We start from the raw sequence: 22,085 nt of genomic DNA, 5'->3' as shown, positions 1-22,085 counted from the left end.
ACTCGGGGACATGACTTCAGACTGCGATTAAAAAAAACGAACAAAGCCTTCAAGCAGAAAGGAGCGAGGAGACGACAGGACGAAGGACGGGCGGTTAGAGATCAGCGTTTATTAGAGCTGAGAGCAGAAACAATAATATTAAAAACATTGACAGAACGACATCTGAGACAAAAACACACCTGAGCATTTACCTGAGCGGCAGCCTCTCGCTGCAGATACAGACGCAGGACAACACAGGTGGACACGTTCTGCTCATTTCCTCCACAGCAGCTTTGCATCACTTACAGTTCAAAATAATCCCTCAGTGACTGCATGCAGCAGCCTTTAAATGTAAATCCACGGCTGAGAGCAAAGAGACTGGAAACACGCCCACCGATCCCAGAGCGGCTGGTTTAAATTCAGGATCAGGAGCAAATGTTCCCGGGCCTGAACGAAAGCTTCTTCTCAGGGGTTCAAAGGTTAAGGCAGTCTGAGGGTGGTGGCCCCTCCCCCTTTAGAGACAACTTTCTTCTGATTGGTTGCCAGCAGGTGGGTGGGGCTTCAGTGTCGCGCTGCGGCCCCACTCTGGATGTAAAAGCGGGGACATGAATCTGAGGTGACCGAAAACATCAGTTTAAAACCGTTTCAGATCTTTTATTAACAAATGTCAATTTAAGACTTTCTCAGGACCCAAAAGCAGCTGAGACAGGGCGGGAAAAACGTTAACATCTAAAACAGGAGTGTTAGGAGCGTGCGAGTTATTAATCTGTCCGCAACGATAAAAACAAAACCGTTCTACTCGTTCCAGGTAAAAAGAAGTTAGCTTGGTTTCAGCCCGTGAGCACAGCGCACGCCACGGGCTGACGTGTGCACGCGTGACCGATGAGCTGTTCGGCCTCGCTTCGTTTTGGCGTGTCGGCTGTAAAATGGTTCAACGTTTCCCTTTGTTCACACAGGTTTTACACAGAAAAGCTTAAAGCTGGTAGAACGTCCATGTTCTCCTCCCTCGTTAATATTCTTCAGGGTTATCATAGATCACAACAACGTAAGGTCACTTCCCTTTGGTCCAACCAACAAATAGCTTAAAGACTTTTGTCAAACAGCCGTCTGTCCAATCAAAGCTGGATGTGTGACGCGTCTCCATGACAACGTGACCTGGTCGCGGGTTTGCCTCACATGTCACTCCAGAGGACGGCTCGCTTGCTCTTGTCCACGCTGACGAAGTATTCGCCGGACAGAGACCAGGACACGGCGCTGATGGACGAGCTGAAAGAGAGCAGGCTGTTAAAGGGACAGTGGACACTTTCTCTGTGGTTAAACACACGCGGGCTCTCTCAAGGCGCCATCGCAGGCCCTTAAACTTCATGGAGATTTACACACACAGCAACACACAAGTCACTCTGGAGGAGTCTGTAGCCCTGCAGCCTCACACTAGCCTGTCATCAGGAACACTGTAGTCTGTGGATTACGGCAAACACTAAGAGTGAAGCTGAACTAGCAGCATTTGGAGTCCCACAGGGAGCTGAGCTGGAGCCTCTGATCTTTAGGACCCTGCACTGGCAGTGACTGTGCTGATCAGCTGACTCAAGTCTTCGGTGTTACCTGTGTTTGTCGGGTAGCCGGGTCTCCAACTTGCCCGTCGAGACATTCCAGATGTAAACTGCGCCGTCTGCAGAGCCGGCCGCCAAATAGCAGCAGTCTGGACTGAAGAGAGAGAACATCTGGGTGAAACAGCTGTTCTGGCGTGAAACTTCCTGCTGCTGTGAGCAATTTGCTCCACGATTCTCTACATCTGCAGAGCCGAGAACTCCCAGCTGGGACATCGAAGAGGGATTTACACTTGTCTCACCATTACGCTGCAACCACAAACCCTCTGAACCCTACGCTGTGACCTGATGTGCCCCACAAATGCAACATGCTGCACTGATGCTGCTCGCAACAACCCAATGTTCAACACAATAGTTTTCCCATATGTAAACTGGTTCTTAGACTGGAGGACAGCTGGAAGAGAGTTCAGAGAGACGCCAGCGCCAACTAGTGTTTTGGCAGAGCAGCACAGGTAAATTGCAAATATATCATTGGTCCATTGGCCGTCCGACTGCGGTCTGGAGTGTGGAGCCTTCCTGCTGCTGCGGAGTCGGGGTGGTCTGCCTCTCCCCACCGCAGGGAAAAGGGTAACACCACCTGGGTCTGGGTGCAGTTCCCCCTCCAGGGGCAAGGGTACCTAGACCCAGGGCTTAGAGTACGCTTGGGGAGTGTGATCGTGTGTACAGCGTCTCTTTATGTCTGTCTCCACGTTGGTTGAGTGTGGAGTAAGTGCATATGAGAGCATGAGGGTGGGAATGGATGTTTGTGTCTGTCTGTGCCTGTATGTCTGTGTCTATATGTCAGGTTGGGTGTCAGACGCCACCTCTCTGGGGACATCTCAGGCCCTCCAAGGTTTGGAGGCCTATCTCCACCCACCACCACTTCCCCTGCCAGTGGCGGACTCCCTCAGGTGTCGGTGCGTTGGTGGTTCTTTGTGTCCGGGGATGGGCGTCCAGGTACACACCGGCTCACTCCTTGGCGGCCGCTTGTCGGGGCCTGGAGCCTGGGGCTCGCTCGGGCCACTTCGGAGGTGGGGTGCCTCCGGCCTCTCGGCCTGGGGCTCGGTCACTCAGGCACGGCTGGCTGCCGGCGGAGCTCACGGGCGCGTCACTGCAACTCCCCCTGGCTTCTGCTCCGCGGCTGCTGAGTGAGCCCTCATCTGGGACTCTCCTCAGCTCTTTCTGGGACAGTGGCGCGGCTGCCCCTCTGTTGGTCTTCCATGGTCTCTTGTGTTCTGTTGATCTTATGTGCTGCACAATGATGTTTAATATTTAGTATTTACTGTCATATTCCCATTTATCATTGTGATGTTGTTTATTATGTTGCTCTTTTTCTTTGCTTGTTTTCTCTTTTCTTTCTCAACAGGTGATCCAGGTGATTGATGGATGGATTTTTTGTCTGCTTATTTTGTCGTTTTTTGCCCTTTATCCCCGCCGTTTTTCTTTCCCCAGTCAAGTCTGTCCCGTGTGGAGCAAGTGAAAATAAAATAAAATAAACAATAAAAGGTGAATCAAATGGACCATTACAGCAAGGCTGGGATGGTCAGTTTGGTAAGACTTTAACTGATCAAGCACACACATCCATACATATGCAATAATACTAAGTGCAATAATCCTTTCTGGCATCGTTGTATTTTTACTCAGTTGTATATAGTATTTGTATTTGTATTCTATTTTTATCTTATTGTATATTTATTTTATTTTATTCTACTGTATATAGTATATTATTTTATTCTATTCTGTACAGTTGTGTACTGTATTTATTCTTATTGTATTCTAATTTTTGCCTCATAACTTTTGCACTGTCCACTTCCTGCTGTGACAAAACAAATTTCCCACGTGTGGGACTAATAAAGGTTATCTTATCTTATCTTAAAGTAAATCTGTTGGGCATCTTTCTTCACCTTTAGACAATAATTCTGATGCAAAAGAGCCAAACGGGACAGGCGGGAAAAAACAAACAAAACATGACAACTTTAACAAACTGCTCAGGTCAGGAGAGAGCGTCGAGGGCTGCTCCGAGTCGGCGAGATTTCGACGCGTCGGTGAAAGTTGTGACGCTGATACTCAGCACGTGTGTTTTATACTGCTTCACCTTCTGTTGTCATTCCTGCTTTGAAGCAGATGTGCATGTGGCCTCGTGCAGATTAAAATGCTGTCAGCGGTTTGCTGCCATGTGGACAGCTGAGTCTGAAGACTTTAGAGACACTGTCAGTCTGGCTCCCGAGAAGCTGAACAAGAGACCCGATGAGAACAGACAAATGTAGGAATCAGAGGTACGAAGCCAACAGCAGGCGAGGCTCAGCGTAGTGTAGGCAGAGCAGCTGTGCATGTTGGACTCACATGTGCAGTGGTTCTGTCAGGGAGCCGAACAGGCGCAAAGCATCCCTGCCCTGCTGTCGTCATGGAAACAGCAGAAAATCAACCAATCTCCCGATCTCATCTCTCCCCGTCTCCAGCTCGCCCTATTTTTATCTCTCTGGCCCAGAAACAGTCCTCTCCATCCGACGATTAAACTTGTGATAATCGATCAGAGCACCGAGCCAAACTCTGCTGGCAGCCCCGCCTCCCCGCTTCCACCCGGACACCGAGGACAGGCACGTGCCGGGCTGACCTGCAGCCGCTACGACGACGTGACGTTAAAGATTTACAGTAAAGAGAGAAACCCAACAACGTGACTCAAACATAAAGACACAAGGAAGGACTGACTCTGCACTCAACAGCAGCCTGCAGTTCCTCTGATGTCCAGCAGAGGCGGCAGTGAGTCAGACAGCAGAAATGTTGCAGCCTTTTCCTTTAATAACCCGCCTGTTTATGTAGTATTAAGAACGAAAGTTTGCATTATTAGGGGCGTGGCCTCTGACTGACAGGTGGCGGGTGACACACCTAACTGCAGCCCCTGAACTGGACCCTGGAACCGCTTCATCTGTAACTGACAAAAGCGAGACGTCCCGCAGTCACATGTTCATTTTTCATCGATGGTCACACGTCCTCTCTGTCACTCAGCAGTATCCTTCACTCTCATTGGTAGTTGCTTTGGTCATCAACTGAAAGTGAGCCTTTTCCTAACTCGGGGCGCGCCCAGTAAGCACGGCTAACAGTTTTCTGCTTCACTGACCCTTGTAGTGCTTGGTTCTGATGTCACTGATCATGTGACTCACCTGATGACGGCTTTGGTGCTGTCGCTGCCACATTTGAACCCGTCGGCTCTGAGACACAAACAGACAAACGTCAGACAAATGGACAGGAAGTTCGTTTCGGCAGAGCATCACCTCGTCCTGACGTACCTGAAGGTCACGCGCTCGTTGCTCCACCTCCTCAGGTCGAACAGTTGGAGACAGTCGTCACGGCAACAGCTGAGCAGCTGGCAGTGGTCAGAACTGAGGTCCAACGAGGTGACTTTTCCCTGAGCAGGAAACACCTGAACGCAGCTCGCCACCCTGAACGTAAAGAAAAGCATTTGATTTATGAACGGCTTTAAACACGCCTTCATCTCTGACCAGCTGATGGCGCCAAAGCTCACGAGAGCAGGTGCAAGCATCAGGGGCTCGTCCCCGAATAATAACTTTTTCGCTAAACCGATGATCAGAAACAGAAAACTGGAGAAGATACAAAGGTAAACACGACATCATCCGGTTTCTGATCAACCACGCGCAGTGAGAGCCGATGCTGGCGTGTAAATGGTGGGCAGAGCTGTCAATCACCTGCTGCTTCAGACAGACTTCAGGACACTGAGGGGAGTCTGTGAGCTAAGCTGTTGCTAAGTAACAGACGGAGACGGGATGTCACCCTGGAAACGGCTGGGAGGAGTAAACGAGAGGTGTCTGAATGAAAGGAATCAGATTCTAATGATTCTACTGAAGCGGAGGCGTGGCTCAGCATCAGGTGGTGCACAGGTGTGCTGCGGCGCGGCAGACCAACCTGGAGTCCCACGCTCTGATCTGCCCGTCGTAGTGTCCGCTGATGATGCAGTTCTCAGAGCACACCAGGTCGCTGCAGTACTTCGCCACATTACGCGACTGCAGACCTGCAGGGACACGGTCTGCCTTAAATACACTCCACCTGCAGGGACGCCATGAGCCAATCAGCAGCAGGCACGCACGGTTACTCACAGGCAGCTCGCCGCAGGTCCCACAGTCTGATGGTACCATCGGCACTTCCTGTCACCACCTGATGGGTGATGCTGCTGAACCTCGCCGCCGTCACCTTCCTGCTGTGACCTGTAAGAGTCACCTACCACACACGCGCACACACACGCGCACACACACACACGCACACACACACACACACACACACACACACACACACACACACACACACACGCACGCACACACGCACACACACACGCGCACACACACGCATGCACGCACACACACGCGCACACACACACACACACACGCACACGCGCACACACACACGCACGCATGCACGCACACACACGCGCACACACACACAGTTACATTCCAGATCTGCAGAAACACAATTTCAAAATAAAAGCTCGTCATTGTAAATTAAAAAATTTTGTGTTCGTCTTCAGAATTTGTTGATGATGTTTCCCGTCATTAATCAGACACACCGGGCGGTGAGTCACCTTTACCTTTGGAACGGAGTCGCCCAGCTGCCACAGCATGGCCGCCTTGCTGTAGGACGCGGCGAGGATCCTGAAGCCCTAAAAACACAAATGCCCACACGAGTGAGAAACACCTCAGTGCTCCATTTACAGGTGAGCTCAGGTGACTTCCTCACCATGGGGTCAAACTCGATGCAGGTGATGCCCTCCGTGCTGCCGTCCAGGGTCCCTCTGTGAGTCAGCAAGCCTGATGACATCAGCAGTGAGGTCACAACCCGTCCTTTAAATCAGCGATAATACAGAAAAACAACGAGCGGGCCTCAGGTGGGTTTACCTGCCCTGACCTCCCACAGTTTGATCACTTTGTCTGTCCCCCCCGTGGCCAGCAGGTCTGAGCTGGAGCTGAACCGCACGGCGTTGATGTCTTGCTCATGGGCATCCTGAAAAAAACAAAGGAAAGATTACAGCGTCGTGTAAACGTCGTACTCCGTGTGAACCAGGCTGAGGTCAGCAGAGAGGCATGCTGGGTAGTGAGAACAGAGGAGTTCTTTGTGTGAGTGCGCGCTACCAGGACTTGCAGAGCTCTGGCCGGGACTCGGGCTGACACACAGATTCTTACAGGAGAGACGAGATCTTCCTCCTGACTGCAGACCGAGTGGCCCCGCCTCTTCCTGCTTATGTCACACACAGAGTCATTCATTCATTCGCTGAGCCGCTAAATGAATGAACCAAACAAAACATAATGGCGGTCACAACTCACTCAAACAGCTCTTTGATGGAGGTCAGGATCCTCGGAGACGTCACCGACGCCGACCTGAGAGAAGAAACAGTTCATCATCTCGTTTAAAGGAGCCGCAGTTACGTTAGTAACCACCCTGCTGAGCACATGTGCACAACATTAACAATAATAGAAATAATTACAATGATCTCAATAAAAAGTCAGAATAGTTTTTATTTCAACTCTAAGAGAGAAAATAAAATAAAACACAGAAAATTAATGACCTGCTGCTCAAATTTGATTTCATGATCTTATTGTGAGAAAAGCTCCTGAGATCTGAAGAGGCAGACGAGGTCGTTAGACCCGCTAACTCACCCACCTCATCCTTATCTCTCCACTTCAACACGATTGCTTTGTCGTCTGTTGTTTGTACGTTGCTATGACAACTCAATTTCCCTCCAGGATTAATGACTTTTGTGTGTAAATGCTCCTGAGGTCGTCAGTGAACTCGTGAAAACTATATAATAAAATAAAACAAAGGCGTGATTGATGACCTCACGAGTCGCATGGGTTTTCGTTCCGTGGACGCGTCCCGTTTCTCGTTCTTTGGAGACGTCGATCTGGAGCTCGGAGCACTTGATGAGCTGAAACACAAACATGTTTTATTCTGACAGTGACAGGAAGTAACAAAGTAGTCTATTAATCAATCTTTAGAAGCTTGTAATGGCCAATAAACCAATAAAGTTTCAGCACAACAAAAATGACAGTAAGTGAATGTGATCAAAAATAAAGAAATTATTCAGAATATTATTGTCTCAAAATCTTTAATATTTCAAAACATTCTCGAAATCAAAATTAGACTTTTTTTTTAATTTGTCAAGGTTTCAAATGTTTATCAATACTTTAAAAAGTATTTTTAAAATTCTGTTTCAGTGTAAATGTTTATCAAACCCGTGTCGTGCGTTTCATTTATTCTTACTTAGAGAAACCTGAAAAGGGCGATGTAGAGCTCGGGGGATGGACAGCTGACCTGTCCAAGTTGACCTTCGACCTGGCTGCGGCCTGGGTTGCCTCTCGGGCTCTGAAACAAACAAAGAGATGCCTGTTTGGATCCACACTGACCCTCCTGCAGGTACACGATGAACAGGTGTGCGCGGTGCATTCAGGTACAGGATGAACAGGTGTGCGCGGTGCATTCAGGTACAGGATGAACAGGTGTGCGCGGTGCATTCAGGTACAGGATGAACAGGTGTGCGCGGTGCATTCAGGTACACGATGAACAGGTGTGCGCGGTGCATTCAGGTACAGGATGAACAGGTGTGCGCGGTGCATTCAGGTACAGGATGAACAGGTGTGAGTGGTGCATTCAGGTACAGGATGAACAGGTGTGCGCGGTGCATTCAGGTACAGGATGAACAGGTGTGCGCGGTGCATTCAGGTACACGATGAACAGGTGTGCGCGGTGCATTCAGGTACAGGATGAACAGGTGTGCGCGGTGCATTCAGGTACACGATGAACAGGTGTGCGCGGTGCATTCAGGTACAGGATGAACAGGTGTGCGCGGTGCATTCAGGTACAGGATGAACAGGTGTGCGCGGTGCATTCAGGTACAGGATGAACAGGTGTGCGCGGTGCATTCAGGTACAGGATGAACAGGTGTGCGCGGTGCATTCAGGTACAGGATGAACAGGTGTGCGCGGTGCATTCAGGTACACGATGAACAGGTGTGAGTGGTGCATTCAGGTACACTGATGAACAGGTGTGCGCGGTGCATTCAGGTACCTGGAGCGGCGTTCGTTGTGGCTGTTCATCCGAGCTGCGGCCTGGTTTTTCCGCTTCATCACCTTGGCCAGCAGTTCTTCCCCTCTGACCGTCTCCTGCCTTAGTTTCGCCTCCGCTGCTCTCTGCTGCTCCAGGAGAGTGTCGTACTCCACCTTCAGCACCGTGTTCTGCCCTTGAACCTGCTCCACCTGTGCCTGCAGCTCCTGATGAGCATCAGACACTCGCGACAGGCAACGCTGCTCCTGCAGCAGCCTGAAGGTGGAGGAAAGAGTAGGTCACACCAGTATGAGGTGTCATGGAGCTGCGCACAAAAACACTGGAGGCAAACACCTGAGACTCAATATGTCAAAGTAGAATATGGATGTTTTTCTAAAGTTTACAAGATTTGAAGAACACATTTCAAATAAAAACATAAAATAATAAAGAGGTTTGCTGTGTTTTGACAAAAAGGATAAAATATATTTAAATGTTTGAATATTAGAGTAAAGAATCTGATTTTTTCTTTTATTAAAAATAATTTCAGATGGTTCAGATATTTGAATTATTGCCAGATGGCGCAGCGCCCCCCGGTGGACGAGCAGCAGAGTCTGATCTAAAGTGCAGTTTGAGCTCAGCTGTGAGTCGATATTTCTACTCAGCGAATGAACAAGGAAAACTAGAACGAGGCTCCTCCTCCTCCTGCTCTCTGACCTCAGCCTGAACTCACCTGCAGCAGGTTTTTACACCTGACTGGTGAGCTGACAGTCTCAGGTGTGTTACTCACCTGGCATGCTGCTCCTCCAGAACGCCGTCTTTGATTTTTATCTGCTGCGTCAGCTCCACCACCTGATAGGCTAACTGGAAGCACAGAGAGGGAGGGAGGGGTCAGAGGTTACTCGTGGTCGTGACTTTTACCTGGGTGAGGTTAGCGTCACGCTGTCACATGTCTGATTCTGATCTGACCTCACACAGAGCTTCATGAATCGTATCATTTTGAAAAAGCCTCCTGCGCACACAAAGGTCATGACACTAACATCCCTCTGCTCACTTACAGAATGTACTTGTTTGTAACTCTGCATAGCTCAGCCTCTGCTGTGTGCTTATGAAGCCAGAGCAGGACCAGCAGCAGCTCTGACCAACGTTCCCTCTAATGTTTCACGTGTCTGAGCGAACACACAAACTCCCTGAGCAACAGCAGACGTGAGCACTGTGGTCACGCCAGCACGAATCCATCCAAGTTACATGTTTATTAAAATAATCACATTACGGCGTTTACATGTATGTTAGACGACTTTTAATTAACTGCTTTAGCCCACTTACAATGACAATTTAAACAAATCCTGTTCCTGACCTGTAGCACGTCAACACTACTGGAAGTAAAAATAACTTGAACTCCAATTTTGAAAAGAACTTTTTTCTATAAAGCTCTGACTTGTATGATGAGTCTGTGGTCTGGGAGAGAGTCTGTAACTCTGTCTGCAAATACAGTAAATAATGACCAATGTTGGCCAATTAATTATATAGTTACTTGTTACGACTTTCATCCGTAAATAAAGCCGCGGCCGGCTGAGCTGGTTGTGTCCCTGTGTCGCGCCTCCAATAATCCATAATGAGTCGTACTTGTACTTTGCGCATTTATTTTAAGAACAAAACAAACATTTGCGCTTTCAATCAATTTACAAATAGCACATGGATTAACTGGTGTGCCAAAAATGACAGTCAACAGAAAAGTTTGCCCACAAACCACTCACCCAACACCTGCTGCGAACACCGACATCAGGTAAATAGACTGTGACCACACCCACATACCATCACCTGAGACGCAGGTAAAGCTATACACCTGTGCCACCAAAACAAAAAGGAAAAACATAAACATTGACTTTGGCTCTTACATTACTTCTTCAAAAAAGTAACTGAGTCATGCAAACAAAGTTTTTTGCAGCTTTTACCTAAAAATGCAGCCAAGATGTTTTTTAAACAAACATTTCAAACTATTTACAGAACAATCAGCTGTTCTGCATCAAATCTGATGCCACACAAATTATTTGTGTCACAAAAAATAATTTCTGTCCACTATGAGACGAAGGAGAACAACAGCTGATACCTGCAGGCCTGACAGCAGCAGATGTGTCACTGCTGTAACACCTGTAACACTCAGCAGGCGCCTCATTGTTCTGACACACAACACAACTATTGACTACACACTAACTACACACTGACTACACGCTGACTACACGCTAACTACACACTGACTACACTACACACTGACTACACTACACACACGCTGACTACACGCTGACTACACGCTCACTACACGCTCACTACACGCTCACTACACGCTGACTACACGCTCACTACACGCTCACTACACGCTCACTACACACTGACTACACACTGACTACACACTGACTACACTCTCACTACACACTAACTACACACTAACTACACACTAACTACACACTGACTACACACTGACTACACGCTGACTACACGCTGACTACACGCTGACTACACGCTGACTACACACTGACTACACGCTCACTACACGCTCACTACACGCTCACTACACGCTCACTACACACTGACTACACACTGACTACACGCTGACTACACGCTGACTACACGCTGACTACACACTAACTACACGCTGACTACACGCTGACTACACGCTGACTACACGCTGACTACACACTGACTACACACTGACTACACGCTGACTACACGCTAACTACACGCTGACTACACGCTGACTACACACTAACTACACACTGACTACACGCTAACTACACGCTGACTACACACTAACTACACACTGACTACACGCTAACTACACACTGACTACACGCTAACTACACACTGACTACACACTGACTACACGCTAACTACACACTGACTACACGCTAACTACACACTGACTACACGCTAACTACACACTGACTACACGCTAACTACACACTAACTACACACTGACTACACGCTAACTACACACTGACTACACGCTAACTACACACTGACTACACGCTAACTACACACTGACTACACGCTGACTACACACTGACTACACGCTGACTACACACTGACTACACGCTAACTACACGCTGACTACACACTGACTACACGCTGACTACACGCTGACTACACGCTAACTACACGCTAACTACACGCTGACTACACGCTGACTACACGCTGACTACACGCTGACTACACGCTGACTACACACTGACTACACGCTCACTACACGCTGACTACACGCTGACTACACGCTGACTACACGCTAACTACACGCTGACTACACGCTGACTACACGCTGACTACACGCTCACTACACGCTCACTACACGCTCACTACACGCTCACTACACGCTCACTACACGCTGACTACACGCTGACTACACGCTGACTACACGCTGACTACACGCTCACTACACGCTCACTACACGCTCACTACACGCTCACTACACGCTGACTACACGCTGACTACACGCTGACTACACGCTCACTACACGCTCACTACACGCTCACTACACACTGACTACACGCTGACTACACGCTGACTACACGCTGACTACACGCTGACTACACGCTGACTACACGCTAACTACACGCTGACTACACGCTGACTACACGCTGACTACACGCTCACTACACGCTCACTACACGCTCACTACACACTGACTACACACTGACTACACGCTGACTACACGCTGACTACACGCTGACTACACGCTGACTACACACTGACTACACGCTGACTACACGCTGACTACACGCTGACTACACGCTGACTACACGCTAACTACACGCTGACTACACGCTCACTACACACTGACTACACGCTGACTACACGCTGACTACACGCTGACTACACACTGACTACACGCTGACTACACGCTAACTACACACTGACTACACACTGACTACACTACACACTGACTACACTACACACTAACTACACACTAACTACACACTGACTACACACTGACTACACTACACACTGACTACACTACACGCTAACTACACGCTAACTACACGCTGACTACACGCTAACTACACGCTAACTACACGCTGACTACACGCTGACTACACGCTGACTACACGCTAACTACACGCTGACTACACGCTGACTACACGCTCACTACACGCTGACTACACACTGGCTACACACTGACTACACACTGACTACACGCTCACTACACGCTCACTACACACTGACTACACGCTCACTACACGCTGACTACACGCTGACTACACGCTGACTACACGCTGACTACACGCTGACTACACGCTGACTACACGCTGACTACACGCTGACTACACGCTCACTACACGCTCACTACACGCTCACTACACACTGACTACACACTAACTACACACTGACTACACGCTCACTACACGCTGACTACACGCTGACTACACGCTGACTACACACTGACTACACACTGACTACACACTGACTACACGCTGACTACACGCTGACTACACGCTGACTACACGCTCACTACACGCTCACTACACACTGACTACACACTAACTACACACTGACTACACGCTAACTACACACTAACTACACACTGACTACACGCTAACTACACGCTAACTACACGCTGACTACACGCTAACTACACGCTGACTACACGCTGACTACACGCTGACTACACGCTGACTACACGCTCACTACACGCTCACTACACACTGACTACACACTGACTACACGCTCACTACACGCTGACTACACGCTGACTACACGCTCACTACACACTGACTACACACTGACTACACGCTCACTACACGCTGACTACACGCTGACTACACGCTGACTACACACTGACTACACACTGACTACACACTCACTACACGCTGACTACACGCTGACTACACGCTAACTACACACTGACTACACGCTGACTACACGCTGACTACACGCTGACTACACGCTGACTACACGCTCACTACACGCTGACTACACGCTCACTACACGCTCACTACACGCTCACTACACGCTCACTACACGCTCACTACACACTGACTACACACTGACTACACACTGACTACACGCTCACTACACGCTCACTACACACTAACTACACACTGACTACACACTAACTACACACTAACTACACGCTAACTACACGCTGACTACACGCTGACTACACACTGACTACACGCTGACTACACGCTCACTACACGCTCACTACACGCTCACTACACGCTCACTACACACTGACTACACGCTGACTACACACTAACTACACACTGACTACACACTAACTACACACTGACTACACGCTCACTACACGCTCACTACACGCTCACTACACACTGACTACACACTGACTACACACTAACTACACGCTGACTACACGCTGACTACACGCTGACTACACGCTAACTACACGCTAACTACACACTGACTACACACTGACTACACACTAACTACACACTGACTACACACTGACTACACACTGACTACACACTGACTACACACTAACTACACACTGACTACACACTGACTACACACTAACTACACACTAACTACACAAGATTTGTGCTAAACGTCTCAAATCCCTCACATCTCAAAACACCACCGGCACTAAAACTTCCCCCGTCCTAAACAACTAAAGGCCATGTTGCCATATCATTCTTTGATTGGTCCACATGGTACATTTTTCCACCAATAGGAAAGGCTGGGAGTTTTGGTGTTTTTGCTCACAGGCTTTCGAGCGTTTTCCTTATAAAACGCAGTTTTTACCGTTTCTTCCTGCAGTAAATAGAAACAACGACAGTATTCAGGAAGAAAACCAAACATTGCAGATATTTTATCATAACTCTGGTTTTACGTGGCCGATCAACACAATTTAAAAACTGGTATAAAGTCCACACTTTGTCCGTCAGTTGTTCCGTCTGTCCTGCTCACATCTCCAGTGGTTGTACACGTTGTCATTAACGTGGCTTCACTCCACATCAGCCGCTTTGCTAAAACACCGGCGTCGCACATAAGGACGCTGTCACAGCCTGTCAGCCACGTCGATTAGCTGCGTTTATACGAATGTGAATCGCATCATTGGCTGGACTGTGGGATAAGGTGGCATCGTTCTGATCCCATACGGGAGCAGCCAGTCACTGACTCACACTGCAAACAGGATTGTTAAAGTTTTAATGTTAATTTCAATTCAGGTTAGATTTTTTTTCTGTGTGCAGAGACCTGCAGCACTGCGCGATGGCGGACGCGCACAGCTTAGAGGGAACATTGGTAAATGGCCTGTATTTGTATAGCGCTTTACTCGTCCCTAAGGACCCCAAAGCGCTTTACATATCCAGTCATTCACACACTGGTGATGGCAGCTACATTGTAGCCACAGCCACCCTGGGGCGCACTGACAGAGGCGAGGCTGCCGGACACTGGCGCCACCAGTAGGGTGAAGTGTCTCGCCCAAGGACACAACGACCGAGACTGTCCAAGCCGGGGCTCGAACCGGCAACCTTCCGATTACAAGGCGAACTCCCAACCTGACTCTGACAGGCGACGTTTCCGGTTCGCCCCTCGTGAACAGTTTTATTTTATTAATCACACAGAAATATAATGTACAACAATTATGCATATTTCCAACATGAAATAGTATCAGAACAGGCTGAATTCCAACATATATAAGATAGATAATGAACAGGAAGTACAAACAACAACAAATAAATAAATAAAATAAAAACAAACCCCAAACAGAATCAAAGCAAAAAGAAGGATAATTATAAGACATACCTGATACCTCAGGGGTTTTCAGATCTAGTTCAATAATCATATGATTCAGATCCAGAGCTTGTGTTTTTGAGAGGACGAGTTCTTTGTTTTCAGAAAACAACATTTGTGAATGAAGAATTTGCCCATATTAATTATTACATTTAGAACATGTTCAAGCTTCTTTTCTTAGAGAACCAAAGATAAAATCATTTTTAGAAAATTCAAGTAAGTTTGGAATCTGTGGGAAGAGCCAGTAGTGCACATCGTTCCACAGGCTTTACAGAATATACAGCCATAAAATAATGTTCTGTTGATTCAATATCCCCTCACAGAAAGAGCAAGAATTATTATCAATAGCAAAGCGACGTCTGAGAGATTCTTTGGAAGAGTAAATACCAGAGAGGATTTTGTAGCGGACCTCCTGAGCTTTGGGAGGAATCGGAAGTTTTAGGTCATTTTTTCTGATCTTTCTTTTCATCACCGGAGAACAGATGTGGATAAAAACATTAGTAAATAATTCCCAGATTTTTTTAGACTGTTAGCTGTAATGTTATGCTGTAAAGCGCTATATAAATACAGGCCATTTACCAAGAGTTCAGGGAGGTCACAGTCAGGGTTTTGACAAAGATTATATGCTGTCCATAGAATGTTTTGAGGGATAGTAATTAGTAATTATTTGAAATTCTTTGTTATTTATTTGCAGATTATAATTGGTGGTGAAAGCTTCTAATAGAATTTTACCTCTATCATCACTGCCCAGATGCCCTTACCGTAGCATTTTAGTTTCCAGCGTTTATGTAGCGACAGTTGCACAGCGGAGTGTTGTGTGGGCTGTAGTTATGTTTGTATATTCATTTCCAGTGTAATACAACGTGCTGGTGAGAGGAAGACAGCTGTATGGGGAGTTTATGTCAAAATCACATCTAAGTAAAGATTAATTCCACATAGATCTGAGAATATTTTGCTTGGAATGTGAAACCAACGGCTAGTCTGACTTCTTAAAAATGACCTAAGCCCATTTATTTTCAGGGAGCCATTTAAGCTGTCATATTCAATAGCTTGCAAACCTCCATCTTCGACGCGTTTGACTAAATTACCTTGCCTGATATAGTGGGTTTTACGTTTCCATATATAATATCAAAGTGTAGCTGGTTAATAGATTTGCTGATTTAGGCACTCCTACCGCACATGCAGGATGTACTGGCCTGGAGATACTTTCCATTTTGGTGAGAAGAATTCTACCCAGAATCGATAAGTCTCTCTGAGCCCAGTTATTTAAACGAGTTGGATTTTCTCCCAAATATTAAGGTTATCTAAATCAGTCTTATTCTTGGTTATATACACACCCAAATATTTGACAGTGGATTTAACAGGAATATTAAGTGTTAGAAATAGTACAATCATTTAAGGGTCAGATCTCACATTTGTTTAAACTCAGATTTAATCCTGAAGCTTTTGAGAAAGTTTCAATAATCTGCAGAATTTTGGGGATTTCATTCAGGTTATTTCGTTGTATCATCGGCTAACTGGCTGATAGAGAGCTCTGTACCCAGGATAGATGTCCTACCAAACTCAGCATTTTTAATCAGTATGGAAAGCATTTCTGTTGCTGCCATAAACAGCAATGTGAGATTGGACATCCTTGTTTTATTCCTTTGCAGATCCTAAATCTTTGTGAGGTGCCACGTGGAAGACACACTGAACTGTTAGTATCTCTGTACAGTAATTTGATTACATTAATGAAGTTACCTCCAAAACCGAACAAATCAAGGGCTTGGAACATAAATTCATGCTCTATCATGTCGAAGGCTTTGTAAAAATCTAAAAATAGAACAAAACCTTGGTTTTCAATTAGGTAGTTGTAGTCACTCAAGTCCAAAACAAGGTGGATATTATTATGGATTGAGCGGCCTTTTATGAATCCAGACTGAGTGTTTGGCCCATTTTGGGCCAAACTGCAGCTCTTGCCTCCCGTCCTGTCTCCGGTCTCGTTTGCAGAAATCTTGCTTGCAGTAGACGCCTGCTCCTTGCACACCTGGGAATCCTTAGTTTCCAGAAAGCTTCTCGGTAGCGCCTCATGGTGAACTGAACTATTATTTGTCGATGTCTACCCGCTTCTTTTTTCCCTAGACGATGGACGGCGTCCACAGTGTTGCCCAGTGCGGAAGCCCAACGTGGCGCGACCTTAGCCAAGATGTCGATAACTTCTTCGCGGGTATCTTCGCCATTTTTTTTCTTTCCAGCCTGGATTTTCAAGTTCCAAACCAGACAGTTTAGCCTTACCGACTTTTATATCGGCTGCGTTCATTGCAGCCAGCTTGGCGATGTTAGCCACCGTTATCATGTTGTTACTTAGCTGCACGCCGAAGTCATCGATCTTGTTTGTTAGCTTGTTAATGGCTTCTATTATGGAGTTGTTGCTTTCCACACTTTGGGACACAGTACCCTTGCTAGGTGGTGTGGGTGCTTTGGTGGGCGTAGGTGGAGTTTCTCTTTTCACTGACGGTGTTGAAGTCTCCACTGCATATTCGTGGTCAGCGGGTGCAGAGCTCTTGGAAGCTACCGCTGGCTTAGCTGAAGCTTCTGCTTTTTCCCGCGTCATCTTCTTCTTTAAATGGCAGATTGGGTCCGTTCAAAAGGTTTTAAGAGGTGAATCTAGTCCTTAAAACCCACAGGCAAACACAGCAAGCTACTTGGTATTCAAAAGTAGAGTCTAAACAGGTCCACCGGGATGAGTGCACGACGGCTTAAAAGAAGTTGCCTGCCCCGACAGCCATGCTGCCGGACCGCAGCCAGACCCTCCCCTCGTGAACGTGTCTCTTCCTGGTCTCAGAGCGTTTGTTGTGGATCGTCAGCCTGCAGGCCGAAGCTTGTGGAGCAGCTCAGGGTGAAGTGGTCTGCCCGCCCTCGGGCTGCCTGTTCCTCTCACTTTTATCACACCGATCACATCTGCTCGTCGGCTTTATCACAAGAGGAAGAAGTGGCTGCTGTTGCTCGGTTACAGTCTGCTGTGTTTTATCACACGGCCTCAAAGAAAAACAGGAGCCAAGCCGCCAGGAACGAGCTGAAAGAGCTCTGAGCGTGACCACGGAAACAGGTGAACAGCTGTTCATCACAACAACAACACCTGCTGCTGCTCATGAGCAGGACATAAATCTGCATCGAACTGACGAGAACTGAAACCCCCAATCGGTGGATCTGTTAATAAAGGTTCCTGCTGTGAAACCTGCACAGCGACATCCAATCAAAATCCTTGATTTTATTCAGCGAAACTGTGGCCCCGCCTTCTCAGACGGCCTGTTAGTACAGTAACCTCACAGCAGCACAAACATGGTCCAGAGCTCCAGCTACAGACACCTGCGTCACCATCCACTTGCCAGTCAAATAGGCCACGCCCCTTTATTCCATAACAGGCGAGTTACAGAAATAAATAACTCATCTGAGAACAGCGTCCAACCATCTGAAAGCTCCGTGACTCCAAAACGTATATTTTTGTGCTGTGACGTGTCTCCAATAATCCAAACTGAGCCCCACTTGTATTTTATTTATTTTAAAAGAAAACAACAAACTTTGTGCTTTCAATCAAAACAAATAGTGCATGTACCAACTGATGTGCTATAATGACGCTCAGACTCACCCAACGACGCTGTTGCGACACTGGCATCAGGTAAATAACATGCAAACACACCCCCATGCAATCACCTGAGGTGCAGGAAAATCTAAACACCTGTGCCACATGACAAATACACAAAACATAAACATTTCTTAGGCTCTTACAGTCCTCCTTGTACAGGTGATATGAAGGAGGCAGTTGGCTACAGAGACCAACCAGTTGGAGTTGAGGCTGTGAACACGTCTATGGGGACTACCTCACTGCTGCCTCTGCTGGACGTCAGAGGAACTGCAGTTTCCAGGTTGGAAAAACGACGCGTTAATACCCAAAAACCTGCGTTCTACCTGAAGGCCACCAGATGACCTCTGACCTTTGCAAGCACTGCTGACTTTGCGGGCTGAGTCACCCTAACCCTGGCCGTAATTGATCATGTGATCACTCTGAAAAGGGGGGCAGGTTTGCTCTGACCTCTCCCGTGGTCTTCTTCAGCTGGATGCTCTGCTGCTGCAGGGATGAGAGCGGGGCGCCGCCCGCGGGGGGACACCTGCACACACAGAACAAACACAGCCTCAGCACACACACGCTCGTTTTCATATCTTAGTGAGGACACCTCACTCATCTCATCCCAGCCACTTACCCTAACATTCAAAATGAATGCCTAACCATGACCTGTGATCCTGACACTACAACCACAATGCGAGTCTCAAAAATGTCTTAAACCTTGTGGGACCAGTGACTACTGTAGTGTAGTAACATACCAATGTTCTGTGCTCACAAAGATGTCTGAACATGTACAAACACAGTGAGTTACCTGGCGGCGCTGCTCAGCAGTCCTTTGGTCAGACTGGTTTTCTCCAGCAGCTGAGTGTCTGCAGACAGAAAGGGGGGTCAGAGGAGGCGGGGCAGGAACCAGGTGCTCCAGGTTTGTACCTGATGAGCACCTGACTGACAGCTAGGACCAAAAAACCAGGACAACATGTTTTCACTGAGATATTTTTACTCTACTATGACTTAATTTTATTATGTTTCCCAGCTTTCATTGACTGAAGCCAAACTCCATTCAAAATCTGTCATGTTTAACATTTTTTCATTCTGCGTGTGCGGCCTGATGATAAACCAGCAGCAGGCTGGTTATCTGTCACACATGACTCACTGCGCAGAGGAAGTGAGGCGACGTGTGGTTTAATAGTTCCGACAACTTCCTGTCCCTGAATGTCAGCAAAGTATGAAAGGAGGGTGGATGTCGGCGAGGTTCAAAACACTGAGCAGAGGGGTTAATGATCTACTCACCACAATAAAAATATAAAATGAACCAGACTCCATTCAAAAACAATCTGATTTTACAGGAGGGTGAACAGGATTATACTGGATGTCTGACTGGTGGGACAGGTTGGACGACTCTCATCAAACTTCTGCCCGTCACAAATTCCATTTTTGGTTTCAGAGCTGCTATAACTGAAAAATATAAATATATAAAACATCGTCACTGAGAGTCCAACTGAACCACAGTGTAGTTGTCGTGATCAACAAGCCTGAATCTCAGCCTGGTTTCAAGAAAGTGTTAAAAATGCTGATTATTGAACGTATGAAATGTTCTTTCGAGCTGTGGTGACGAATGCCGACTGCAGTCTGAGGTTTGGGGCTAAGCTCATCTTTCCCTCCCTGTTGTCTGTATTCACGTATCCCATCGCTGGCAGTGGGGACAAGCAGTCGCATGAAGCTGCTCTGGAGCAAGTATGGCTCGCAGTATATGTTACCATGGCGATGAGTAGAGTTAGCCCTGAAGTTACCTGGCTGAGATGGAATCCCGTCTCCCTACATAGGGCAGCTCTACACCAAACTCTATTAAAAAGCCATCTTTTTTGTCCCTAAGTAAAGCAGCTCCTTCTGTGACATTTCCTGAGTACAGGGTTAAACAGGCTGATTAGTAACGAGAGCAAATGCGAGGACGTTAGTTCTGGTTTAAACATATTTACTTTTGCTGGCCTTTGATGAAAACCTCTTGGTTCCCCAATACAAAGCCCTGATTTCTCTGAACCAAACCTCACTCAAAAATGATCAGTGTCTTTCTTCGTGCAGTAATTTCTCAGCGTCAGCCTGTAAAACCTCACTGTAACTCTGAACACTAACTTAATGGGTTTTTAAATGTTCGGCCCGGTGACTGCTGCTCTCAGACCGCCTGTGATGGATTTAAAGGGGATAAAAGTTGTACTTGGTCGTCGTACAGAAGCGGATCAGGTCCTGGAACATGGCGTGCTGGCTCAGGTCTCGGTGCTTCAGCTCTCGGATGATGTGTCCCTTCCAGGACTCCTCGGATCTCCCGCCGGCTCCCGGTGCCGGAGGCCGGCTCCCCCGCGGGGACACTCCGCGGGCGTTGGCTGTCACAACGGCCATGATGCCGGCAGCCCGGAGAGCTTCATGCCGCGGGCAGAGGCTCACAGAGCGGCCTGAAGTTCCAGGCAGCCCCGCTCTGAAACCCCGGCTCCTCTCACCGCCGCCATGTTGCTCACTCCTGCTGTTGTTTACGCCTCTTCTTCTGTGGTTTGTTTTGTTGTCGTCGTTAACTTTTGGGGCTTTTCTCATACTGCTGGGGGCGGGGCGGAGGCGCGTGCCCGTCTCTGTGGCTCTCGGCCAATCACCGCCCGCTCTGCTCTTAAGGAACTACAAACATGCCCTACCGGCGTGTTTGTAGTCCCGCTCGATATGACGTCAGCACCCTTTTCTAAGGCTTTTAAAGTTTTACGTCACTGCAGCCAGCTGCTGCTCTGTGACTCAGTCCCACCTGGTCTCAGGGCAGCCTGGGGCTGCACGTGCAGTACGGAAGTTCAGGTATTAGGAGGAGCCTGCTGCAGGGGCCCGGGCTCACATCAACCATGCTGAATCCAGAGAACTGATGAGCTCTGGCCTCAGCACCAGGAGCGCTCTGGTAGGCAGCGCCCACTTCCTGCCTACTCTGAATGATTCTAAGGTTTTCACTGAGGTCTCCTGGCTGCATCGCCCCCCCGCCGGCCGCCTCGCTCTCATGGTTTTTTGATGTGATGTCATCAATCTTCACATCCCTTTGCCTTCATGTTCATTTCTGACCTGTTTGTAAAAGGTTCTGTATGAATAAAGTTTCGTATTCC

General features: G+C 47.8%; 1 protein-coding gene across 2 annotated transcripts; it reads right to left on the bottom strand.

Moving 5' to 3' along the window:
* Nucleotides 1–618: 618 nt before the first annotated feature.
* atg16l2 (ATG16 autophagy related 16-like 2 (S. cerevisiae)) lies at nt 619–21,581 on the bottom strand. Of its 2 annotated transcripts, none has more exons than XM_085380790.1 (18): nt 21,186–21,581; nt 19,772–19,829; nt 19,429–19,504; nt 9,400–9,473; nt 8,637–8,888; nt 7,833–7,934; nt 7,408–7,497; nt 6,896–6,949; nt 6,704–6,806; nt 6,470–6,575; nt 6,312–6,382; nt 6,163–6,234; nt 5,678–5,798; nt 5,487–5,592; nt 4,853–5,005; nt 4,727–4,774; nt 1,582–1,683; nt 619–1,245 (listed from the first exon to the last, which is right to left on the bottom strand). In XM_085380790.1, the coding sequence occupies exons 1-18, from the start codon at nt 21,541–21,543 to the stop codon at nt 1,152–1,154; spliced, it is 2,040 nt and encodes a 679-aa protein (XP_085236916.1). In that variant the 5' UTR covers nt 21,544–21,581; the 3' UTR covers nt 619–1,151. The 2 variants fall into 2 exon arrangements, with proteins under 2 accessions (XP_085236916.1, XP_085236915.1); XM_085380789.1 differs by having other exon boundaries at nt 6,704–6,809; nt 21,186–21,580.
* Nucleotides 21,582–22,085: the final 504 nt, after the last annotated feature.

Source organism: Rhamphochromis longiceps, linkage group LG14 (assembly GCF_057381845.1).
Source record: "Rhamphochromis longiceps isolate RC_006_pf linkage group LG14, R_longiceps_female_GT1.1, whole genome shotgun sequence".
Lineage (NCBI taxonomy): Eukaryota > Metazoa > Chordata > Actinopteri > Cichliformes > Cichlidae > Rhamphochromis > Rhamphochromis longiceps.
Note: the sequence above shows the minus strand (reverse complement) of the source record. Positions and strands in the feature narration are given on the sequence as shown.

What these genes read in the sequence shown, in the direction of transcription:
- atg16l2 (XM_085380789.1), bottom strand. Translation starts at nt 21,543, where the DNA reads ATGAGAAAAGCCCCAAAAGTTAACGACGACAACAAAACAAACCACAGA. An exon ending in CTGCTGAGCAGCGCCGCCAG is followed by an intron (nt 19,505 to 19,771) that starts GTAACTCACTGT and finishes CTGTGTGTGCAG; the next exon opens with GTGTCCCCCCGCGGGCGGCG. An exon ending in CTGGAGGAGCAGCATGCCAG is followed by an intron (nt 8,889 to 9,399) that starts GTGAGTAACACA and finishes CTCCACCTTCAG; the next exon opens with GCTGCTGCAGGAGCAGCGTT.